At 49.3% G+C, this 11,254-nt stretch overlaps 1 protein-coding gene across 1 annotated transcript in view; it reads left to right on the forward strand.

Annotated features, from left to right (window-relative positions):
* Nucleotides 1–9,160: 9,160 nt before the first annotated feature.
* The window catches only part of LOC103273523 (alpha-1B-glycoprotein-like), a 4,027-nt gene continuing 1,933 nt past the window's right edge, over nucleotides 9,161–11,254 (forward strand). Inside the window, exons 1-4 of the mRNA XM_021719015.1 lie at nucleotides 9,161–9,344; nucleotides 9,668–9,940; nucleotides 10,222–10,518; nucleotides 10,660–10,790. Coding sequence (XP_021574690.1) covers nucleotides 9,161–9,344; nucleotides 9,668–9,940; nucleotides 10,222–10,518; nucleotides 10,660–10,790 — 885 coding nt within the window. The remainder of the gene's footprint in view (nucleotides 9,345–9,667; nucleotides 9,941–10,221; nucleotides 10,519–10,659; nucleotides 10,791–11,254) is intronic.

The raw sequence follows: 11,254 nt of genomic DNA on the forward strand, positions 1-11,254 counted from the left end.
AGTGCAGTGGCATGCTCATGGCCACCACAGTCTTGACCTGCTGGGCTCAGGCGATCTTTCTGCCTCTGCCTTCTTAGTAACTGGAACTACAGGCATACACCAACATGCCCAGCTAATTTTTTGATTTGTTGTAGAGATGAGAGTTCACCAAGTTGCCTGGGCTGGTCTCGAACCTGTGGGCTCAGGCAATTATTTTGAGATTCTTCTTTTACAGTATAGGCATCTAAGGCTATTAATTTCCCTATAAGCACTGCTTCATCTGCATTCTACAAATTTTAATGTCATGTTTTTACTTTATTTAAGCTGAAAATGCTGTCCAACTTCCCTTCCAATTTCTTCTGTCATTCATGGCTGACTTTGTGTGTGTGTGTGTGTGTGTGTGTGTGTGTGTGTGTGTGTGCGCGCGTGCGCGCGCGTATTTCCAAGTACTTTAAGATTTTCCCATCTTTCTGTAGTTTTCTAGTTTGGTTCTATTACAGTTGAAGAAAATGATTTTTATTACTTCAAGTCTTTTAAATTTGTTAATATTTGTTGCATGGTCTATGTGGTTGAATATTCCCCATGCACTTGAACATAATGTGTATTCTGTTGTTGCTGGGTGTTCTCTTCTATGAAGGTCAACTGCAACCAGTTGGTTGATGATGTTGTTCAGTTCTACCAAATCCTTACTGATTTTTGGTCTTCTTGTTCTATTAACTCCTGAGATGGGGCGTTGAAGTCTCCAACTATAATTCTGAATTTTCCTATTTTAAATTTTAGTTCTAATAGTTTTTTATTTCTATATTTAAAAGTTTTGCTGTTGCATACACACATATTTGGGGTGAACTGGCCCTTTATCCCTGGTAATTTTCTTGTTCTGAAATCTACTGAATATGATATTAATATTACTTCTCCTGCATTCTTTGATTAGTTTTTGTGATGTGTATATTTCTCCATCCTTTTATTTTAAGCTTATCTGTATCATTATATATAAAGTGAGTTTCTTTGATTCAATCTGGCAAATTCTTTTAATTGTTATGGTTAGGGTATTCATATGTAATTATTGATAAATTTTGATTTGTGTCTACCTTTTTCTTATTTGTCTTCTGTTTGTTTCTGTTATTATCTCTCTGTTTTCCTTTCCTGCCTTCTTTGGGATTTGAGTATTTTTGAGTGTTCCTTTTAAAATTATCTATTGTCTCTTTACCAGCCCCCTTTAGGTTGTAGTTGGCATATTCACTATTTCACTGTACATTGAAAACCTTACAAAAAAAAAAGAAAACCATTCTAGATAATGTTAAGTTTTACTTTCAACAACACACATTTTAAAGATAAGATATTTGTAGTCTTTGTTACTATGTTTTCATTCCCAAACTTCCAGCATTCCCTCTGGTACAATTTATCTTCTACCAAAAGAGTATCCATTAGCATTTCTTTTTAAACAGGCCTGTTGGCAATAGATCTATATTTTAGTTTTGTTTAATTTGACGATAATTGTAGTTTGCTTTTTTTCTTGAAGTGTACTTTTATTGGATTTAGAAGTCTGGATAGACAGGTTTTTTTTCCCCGCATCAGCTTTGAATGTTGTGTCTTTGCCATCTACCAACCATGGTTTCTGATGAGAAACCAATAACTATGTTTACTTAATGTAATACATGGTTTTTCTCAGGATATTTTCAAGACTTTAAAATTTATTTTTCAGCAGTGTATGGTATGTCTGAGGAAGCATTTACTTCAGATTATGCTGGTTTGGGGTCCACTGGGATTTCTGAGCCTGTAAGTTTATGTCTTTTGCCAAATTTGGATTTTTTGACCATTATTTCTTCCATTTGTTTCTGCTATCATCATCAAGAATGCATTAGCATTTCCAAGCGCACTAAAGGTTACATCCATTTCTCATTGTGATGCTGTTCCACAAGGCCTACGTGACATGTCTGGTTTTGAACTATTGCATGTTCCTAATGGATTGTTTTGTTTATAAAAATACAGTCACCCTGTGACCCTTATAACTCTTTTCCTTTTTTTTTTGAGTTGGAGTCTCACTCTGTCGCCCTGACTGGAGTGCAGTGGCACACTCCCGGCCACCGCAGTCTTGACCTGCTGGGCTCCGGTTATCCTTCCGCCTCAGTCTTCCAAGTAGCTGGAACTACAGGCGCAAGCTACCACACCTGGCTAATTTTTTAAAAATTTATTTTAGAGATGAGGACTCGGCGAGTTGCCCAGATGGGTCTCGAACCCGCAGGTTCAGGCAATTCACTCACCTCGGCCTCCCAAAGCGCGGGATTACAGGCTGAGCCACCAAGCCCAGTCTATAACTCTTTTCTATTTTCATATCTGTTTTGCCTGAAATTAATATGGCGCCATGGGCTTTCTTCTCTTTCATGCCTGCCTTGCCTATCATTTTTTTATGTTTGTTTCAACATCTCATATCCTTGTTTTGGTGTGTCTCTTCTACAGAACATATGACTGCATTTAAAATAAATGAAAACTGTTATAATTTGTCTTTTGGTTTGTTGAATATAGTTATGTTTATTAAAATTGCTGACATAGATGGGTGTGCTCTCAAATCCTGGTGTTCCTGGTTTCTGGCAGTGTGACTTTGGCCAGTCAGTCACATTCTCCAACTCTCCCTGTATATCTCCCTGTATTCTGGACTCATTTCCTCTGTGTCATGAGTAAACAGAGCCACAAAGACTGGAAAATCATATTGTTCTTGCCCTGCAGGGTCCATAGCTGGTGGGAGACAACTATGGAAACATACCAGGACAATGCAGAGCAAATTATGGCACCTCCCTTAGGGAAGTCATCAGCCATACTCAGTCAAGAGACTTTGGTCAGGGCCTGTTGAGTCTTGTGTGCTGCAGATCCTCTGTAAGAAGGAATGGTCATCCTGCCTCCAGAGTGTTGCCTGAGGATTAAGTGACACAATGTATATAAATTATTTGGCAATCAACCAGCACACACAGGTCCTCCATGAGCATTCCTCTTGAAAGGAGGGAGCCTTAGAAATTTAGAATATGGTTGGGTGCAGTGGCTCAAGCTTGTAATCCCAGCACTTTGGGAGGCAAAGGTGAGGGATTGCCTGAGCCCATGGGTTCGAAAACAGCCCAGACAACTTGGTAAGACCTCATCTGTACACTAAAATAATTTTAAAAAATTAGCCGGGCATGGTAGCACATGCCTGTAGTTCTGGCTACTTGGAAGGCTGAGGTGGAAGGATTGCCGGAGCCCAGCAGGTCGACACTGGGGTGGCTGTGAGCGTGCCACTGCACTCCAGCCTAGACAATGAGGTGAGACTCCAACTCAAAAAAAAAAAGAAGTAGAGAAGAAGAGGAAAGGAAAACAAAAGACAAGTTGAGGAATTTAAATCCTTAGCTCAAGACACAGAACCAGAGAGCTTCTAGGTCAGCCTCAAAGGAATTTCTGACTTCTTGCAGCCAAAGAGCCAATATAGCTGAAACTGAAACAGATCTTAATTGTGTGGATTACAGAATTACAACGTGCATTGAATTCTCGGATCCACGAAGTGACACCTGTGACAGTTAGGGCAAGGAGCGGCATCTGAGACTTGGAAAGGGGTTGCGTGGATTCAGAGGCAGCTCAGAATCTTGTCGCACTTGCACCAGGAGCTGAGCTAGCCTGCCCTAGTCAAGATAACACATCTGGATCAGCAGCTGCAATTGGCTCAGGATTGCCCGAGCCCATGGGTTTGAGACCAGCCTGGGCAACTTGACGAGACCTTGTCTCTACAATTAAAAAAAAAAGATCCAGGTGCGGTGGTGCATGCCTATGATTCCAGCTACTTGGAAGGCTGAGATGGCAGGATGGTCTGAACCCAGCAGGTCAAACGCTGGAGTGGCTGTGAGTGTGCCACTGTATCCCAGCCTGGGGTACAGAGTGAGACTCCAACTAAAAAAAAAAAAAAAGAAAGAAATTTAGAATATAATGTAGCCATTTTGAATCAGCACAGACATTTTGCTTAGGCTTCACCCCTTGACAGTCCCTTGCTGCACAGTTTGCACAGCCCACAAGTCCTTTTACCTTATAATCATTAACAAGAAAAATATTTTAGTTTTAGAAACGAGTGATTACACAAAACCCCTTAAGTGTGTCCAGTCTTGCTAATAATCTACCTTTTAGGTGTTCGTATTGATACATTATAATTGGCCATCCTTGCCGACTTCCAGCACACCACCAGGAGGCAAGTTTATTGGCATATTGTTATCAAATGACCATGACAACCTCCGGCCCACCACCTGAGATCATGAGACGTTAATGCCTGGCAATGTCAAGATACTAGATTCATGTGACTACTTTGGAAACCAAAGAATACAACTCTGGACATTTATTTTGGCCCAGATCTCCTCCAGGTCTAAGCCCTCCTTTCCTTTAAAGGCCCTTAAATACACCTAGTTTCCAACCTTCCATGCCTCAGTCACCTGAGTGCCAGCCTTCTTTCCACCTATGAAAGGTGAATAATAAACTTTACTTCCTTCTGCTTTCCTCTCTGTTGCAAGAAAGCACCGGCCCACTTTGCCCCAGTTTACCCTTTCATCTTCTTTTCTCCCCAATCTCCCCTTTAAACAGACACAGGCAGACACATATTTCACAACAAAATGAGTGGTGGGGATGCTCAGAACATCAGGGGGAGGGAGATTCATCTCCTCAGTGATAAGGACCAAGCGAGTAAGGAGAAGACAGAGAGAGGTTGAAGATTGCCCAAGTCAGAGCTAGTGGCTAGGCCCAGCCCTGGATTATGTGCTTAACAAGGTGGGTCTTGTCCTGGCTTTGCATTTAAAGAGTTCCCTAAGGTTCGGGGAATTCACTTGTCTCAGATCCCAAAAGCCATCCCCCTGGGAGGAGTGGGGCTCTGCAGCCTGACTTCAGGTCCATGCCTTCCTTCTCTGTTCCCTGCAGCCTGCTGGAAACCTCTGCAATCATTTCACTAGAAACATGCATCTCTCCTCTCTGAATTTTTTCCTAAATATGTCTTATCTCTAAATCTCTCAGCTTCTGCCACACTATACGTGGTAGTGACTACTTGTGTCTGGGACTCTCTCAGAGATACTTTCACAAGATTTTGTCTCCCTGGGTCTCACTTCCTCTCATGAACCTCTCTCCTCAGTCTTTGTGGCCTTGTTTACTTGTGACACAGAGTGGGTGGTTCCAGAATACAGAGAGATGTACAGGGAGAGATGGAGATGAAGACCAGTATCCAAGAGCAGGTCAAATGGTTCACACACGATGGGCTTGCCAGAGGAAAAGAGTCATGAAGACTGACACCTCAACAGTAAGAAATAGAACGTGCAACATCCATTTACAGACATGGACCCTGAAAGTGGGCCTGGGATTCAGAATTATGAGAGGCCAGCGAGTGCATTGACTAAATGCTGGCAACCACAGAGTGGTTGTCTAGGGTCCTAGAAAGGGAAGTTTCAATACAGTAAGATTTTATTGAGGCCACTGTATACCAGGCTTATCTGGGTGCTGGGTTCTAGGAAAGTTGGATTGTTCTTGCCCTGCAGGGTTCACAGCTGGTGGGGAGACATCCATGTAAACATATAAGGACAACAACATGGAACAGATCATGGCGGCTCCTGCAGGGAAGACACCAGTCACTGTCAGTGAAGAGATATTGGCCAGGCCCTATTGAGTCTTGTGTGCAGTAGATCCTGAGAGACAGACATGGCCCCTGCTCTCAGGAGATCACAGTATCCTTGGAAAACAGGCTATGAACTCTGTGAGAAGTAAACAAAGCCACACGGCAGGAGATGTAAGAGAGGCAACTAGAAGGCACTCTGTAAGCTGAGGGCAAGTTGCTCCAGGAAGTGTAGGAGCCTCTTTGGGAGGAATCTGAAACTCTTTGAGGAAAGAAGAGAGGAGGGCACCAGGCATCGGTACAAAGGCACATACATGGGGGAAAATATGACTTTCAAGAAGCCACAGGTGTTTCCATGTGGTTGGTGTATGGAAGGTTGTCCGTGGTATGAGATGTGTCCAGAGGAGGCCAGGTCAGGAATGCCCATGAACAACAGGTGATGGAGTTAGGTTGTCCTATAGGGTGTTACTCTGAAGCCATTTTCACATCACTGCACAGATAGAAATGTGGCAATATTCCTTTGTACATACGAGGATAGCTACAGAGGTTGCTTGGAGCCCAATGTGACTTATATCTTGGCGTACTTGTAGCTCTTCAGGATGCTCTGCAGTAGAAGGTGTCACCTTGAAGAACTGTCTACTTTGGAGTAACACAATCAGATATGTGTAATCAAAAGAGCCCCCTGGAGAATGACAAAGGAAGAAAGAATGAAAGCAGGACGTAATAGTCAAGTAAAAGGAGGTGGATTAGAGATGAGCTTTGGGTTAAACCAGCAGGACTGGTGACCCGCAGGATGTTGAAGGAGACGGAGAGGGAGAAACAGATGCTGGGCAAGTGTGAAGCAGCCCCATTGACTAAGACAGGGAAAACATGAAAGGGGCGGAGGGTCTGAGAAAGCTTCATGGAAGAGGCAACCTCCCAAGTCAGCCTTGCAGTTAGGCACAAAATAGGGTGGAGGGGAAACAGTAGGCACCAAGGCACAGAGGTAAGCCTGGTAGGTGTCCCTTCCAGGTTAAGCAGGTGAGAAGGACCAGGTGAGAAGGGCAGCCTTGTGAGAACAGGAAGCTGGGGTATGCCTGCCCAGAACATCTGGGGACCGTGGAGTTCTGACAGACAGAACCTACCAGTGATGCAGAAGGAAACTCAGGTCCCAGGACGGGTGAGTATGTATCCCTAGATAGCCCAGGCCATGGCAACTACAGGAAATTCAAACACATGGGAACCTGACCTTGGTGTTCCATGTGGGGGACAGCATGGTGGGTGGAGTTTTACAGGATTCTTGCCCTGGCCCTGAGGACCATCCACATCCTCAGCTCAGCTGCTGCTCTCTGTGGCACACCTGAGTAGAAAACAGAGGGGAGCAGGATACTTCCACAGGCTTCTCCTGCTGGCCTGAATCACTCTGTGCTCATCAGGGGTCTCCCTGTAGGTCCTCTGATGCAGAGTTGTTTCCAGGCAGCTCCACAGTCTGTCCTCCATCACCTTATCATTTTGGTAACTCATCCATCACCCACCCTATTCTTGGCTGCTTCAGAATTCAGGACTTTCTTAGATGGTCAGCCTCCAAGCCAAGGCTGTGCTATGCCCTGAGGGCTATTGCCAGTCACTGCTGCCCACGATGTGGCCCCTCAGTGAACCATGAGGGCTGAGCTGCAGCTGAAGGCCTCCCACAGTTACTGCACTTACAGGGCTTTTCTCCTGTGTGGGTCCTCTGGTGCAGGATGAAGGAGGAGCTCTGCACAAAGGCCTTTGGACAAAGCTAACACAGATAAGGCTTCTGTCCAGAATAATTTCTCAGGTATCAAATCAGAGCTGAGCAGTTGCCAAGTCCTAACTTGAAGGATTTCTTCCAGTGTGGATGTGCTGGTGCTGAGTCAGGCGGGTGACTCAGCTGAAGGCCTTCCCTCATTCATCACACCCATGGGGCTTGCCCTAGTGAGGACAACCTGTTTGGTGCTGGGGCTGGGTGAGTGCTCCAGCTGAAGACTTTCCCACATTCACTGCAGGCATACAGTGACTTCCCTGAATGGCTCTCCTGGTGCTCATCGTGGTGGAAGGGAACCTGAATACAGGAGCCTCCCCAGCTCCCTATCCCACTCAGCAGAAGTTGAAGCCCCACAGTGCCCACCAGACCCAGCATGATGGTCTCTATTCTTTGCTGATCTCTCTATTATCCCACAACCCTCATCTCCTCAGCTCCTACCTTTCTGGCTTCCTTGTCACAGACCCGCTCCCCAGCCCCTTCACTGGCTCTTCTCTCTGCCCAGAACCAGTTATCCCCAGGGCTCACCCTCCTGGACACATTCAAGTCTCTGCTGCCCAAGAAGTCTTCCCTGACCCCCAGGCAGCTTGATTCCTCTGCCCTTAGACCCCACCACATCGTCAAGCTCATGTTTTTCCTTGCACCTGCCCTCTGCCTTCTCTGTCTCCTTTGGGAGTGGGAGAACAGAACTTATGCCCCTCGGTGTCACCCCTCCCATTTCATCCCAACAGGCTGTGCTGACGGAGTGGCCCCTGGATGAATGGGAGGCCATGGGAAGGGCAGAGGCTAGGAGAAGAGGACACAGGGCCTAGAGAGTCAGTGGTGAGTGGAAAGTTCGGCCTGGCACAGGCTACAGCCCCATGAGGGAACCCAAGCAGCTCAGGGAAGCACCCACAACTCGAGCACACTTCACATCTCTGGTTGGGTGGGAAGTGCAGGTCTGAGCTGAATGTTGTGGTGCAAATATTACTCCAGATCAGTGGTGGGTGGATCTCACAGAATCCACCAGTGATGCAGAAGGAAGTTCAGCTTCCAGGAAGGGTATGTGTCCCTAGATAGCCCGGGCCATGGCAAGTACAGGAAATCCAAACACATGGGAACCTGGCCTTGGTGTCCCATGTGGGGAACAGCATGATGGGAGGAATTTTGCAGGATTCTGGGTGGGCTTGACACTGTCCCCCTGACGTCACCAGTTCCCATGGTGAGTGGGGAAGGATTCTATGACCCTCCTAGAAATAGATCCTAGTGCTGACCTGAGGATAGAGAAATTTAACGATCTCTTTATCATTCATTATAGTTTAGTTTATTAATTACCCATGATTACTGAGAGAATCCCGAGGCCCTGGTCAGCCCAGAGGTTTGCCCTTTGTTCCCACTCCGTGTAAATCCTGTCCATCTTCTGGGAAGGACAAACAAGGGAGAGGTCAGTGTCCGCCACGCCCCCTGCACTCAGGGCCTTATCACCATGACACTGGCTGGTGGTCAGAGGAAGCAATCATTATGTCCATGCTGATGGCCTTCCTGATGCTCTGGGGTGAGGCTTCTGGGGCCTGGGTGCCCTGGGGTGTGAGGGGCATGAATGGGGGTCTCACAGGTGCTGTCTCCACAGGTCTCACCCCGGGCCCAGTGACAGAGGCAGCCAAATGTGAGTACAGGCTGGGGTCTGGGGGTGGAGGCCCAGGTGGTGACTGAGACCCTAACCTGGCACCGAGCTGACCTAGCCTACCCTCACAGTTATGGATACCCAGCCCAGCCTGTGGGCTGAGCCCGAGTCACTGCAAAATCCCCAGGCCAACGTGGTGCTGACATGCCAGGCCCAAATGGTAACCCCCAACTTCCAGCTGTTCAAGAATGGAGTGTCCCTGAAGCGCATGCATCTCGACTCACCTGCCATCAAACACCAGTTTCTACTGACAGGTGACACTAAGGGGCTCTACCGCTGTCGCTCAGGCTTGTCTAGAGGATGGACCAAGCTGAGCAACCTCCTGGAGCTGACATGGCCAAGTGAGCAAAGTGAGGGGGTCCATGGGGGGTATCCATTCCTCCACATTACCTGACAGCTCTGAGCCTCATTTTTCCCATCTGTCAAAGGGGGGTGCTGTTTGTCCTGACTCCAGAGGGTACCAAGGAATAAATGATTGCACATCCATCTGGCCAGTGCCTCCTATCACCTTATCCGCTTCTTCCTCTTGAACACCTGTCCCTGTCCCTTTCCTCCACGGATGCCCTCCACCCCTCACATTTTCACAAGTGTGGGCCCAGTTCTGGGTAGCCACCAGGTATTCAGAATCATGAAGGACCATTCATCACCCCTGCTCCACCCACAGAGTCCTTTCCCCCACCCTTGCTGTCAGCGGAGCCAGTGTCCTGGATCACACCTGGCTTGGACACGAACCTGGTGTGCCTCGGGGGACTACCCGGTATGACCTTTATTCTGAGGAGGGAAGGTGATGGCAAATTTCTACAAGTAGCTGAGGCCAGGGAGGACGTGAAGGCCACCTTCCCTGTCCAACAGGCTGGCAACTACAGCTGCAGCTATCGGATCCATACAGCAGGTGCCCCCTCCGGGCCCAGTGCCACCGTGATCATCAAGGAGCTGGGTGACTACTGGACCCTCTCGGTGGGCTTCTGGGGGAGGAGGCTCCTGGAGGGCAGAGCTAGGCTGGCCTTGTCCTCTACCCTGAGTACCCCTACCCCGGCCCTGGAAGTGCCCGCGGTGACCTGGGACTGACAGTCTCAAGGCGTTTGGGCAGTGGCTGCCCAAAGAGAGAAAGGGATTCCTGAGCTGCCAAACTTAGGGCAGCGTCTGAGCCCGGGTGGAGGATGGCTCTGGCGAGACATGTGTTCCAGGTGTGGCAGCCCTGACCTCTCTGTCTTGCAGCTGTGCCGCCCCCGCCCAAGCTGAATGTCCCGAGCGAGGCCGCCGGGGTCCTGCACCCAGGCCAGCCCGCCAGCCTCCTCTGCGTGGCACCCCGAAGCGGCGTGACCTTCCAGCTGCGGCAAGGGGACAGGGTGCGGTGGGTGCCCATGAGCAGCACCACCCCGGGCCGCGCCTTCATCCACCTGGGCGCGCTGGCCCCAGGGGACAGCGGCGAATATACCTGTCGATACCGGCCGGGAGGCGAGCCTGATGTCTGGTCCGAGGACAGCGTGCCAGCCGAACTGACGCTGAGCGATGGTGCGAGGGCCAGGCGGGCGCGGGAGTGGTCTAGGGTGGGGTCTTGTACTCACCACCCAGGCCTCGCTTTCCTCAGCCGCAAGTGGGACTGTGGCGAGGCGGCCTGGAGGCCCTGCGCAGAATCACTGGGGTAACTTTCAGGTCCGACCTGGGCCACGTCGTCGCCGCCTGCCAGGTCACCTCTAGCTGCCCAGGTCTGCGTGGGTGCCGTGACTCGCCTGCTGAGGGCGACTGGGCTGCGGCCGCTACTCCGCCTACGTGCCCAGAGCTCGGTGATTTTCCGCCAACTCTGAGCACTGGACCGCGACCCACCCCCAGGGAGTTCACAGGCCCCTGGGCAGGGCGGGATCGGGGCCCGGCAGACGCTCGTGGGCGAATCCTTTGCTGAGCGCCCCTTAACATGAGATACGAGGTCCCGGACAAAACATGTTAGCATCCCAAAGGTTTATTTCGATAGACAGGCAAATTAACATGAAACGGTGAAGGGTGTGTGTGAGTCGTGCAGGAAGCAGCTGGCGGGTGGCCTAGTGTAACCAGGGCGGTCCTAGCCGGTAGGCCGCAGAGGGAGCAGGTCGGATTCTTCCAGGTGGAAGTCTCGGCCACCGCCAAGGCCGCTAGGCGGGCCGGGTTCTAGGCGGGCCAGGGTTGCGTCCCAGCCGCCCAGGCGCCGGTCAGCCCGCGTCCTCCCCCGCAGAGACGCTGCCCGCGCCCGAGCTCTCGGCGGAGCCCGCCAGTC

This window comes from Carlito syrichta, unplaced genomic scaffold (genome assembly GCF_000164805.1).
Source record: "Carlito syrichta isolate Samal-C Ts95f unplaced genomic scaffold, Tarsius_syrichta-2.0.1 Scaffold314075, whole genome shotgun sequence".
Classification (NCBI taxonomy): domain Eukaryota; kingdom Metazoa; phylum Chordata; class Mammalia; order Primates; family Tarsiidae; genus Carlito; species Carlito syrichta.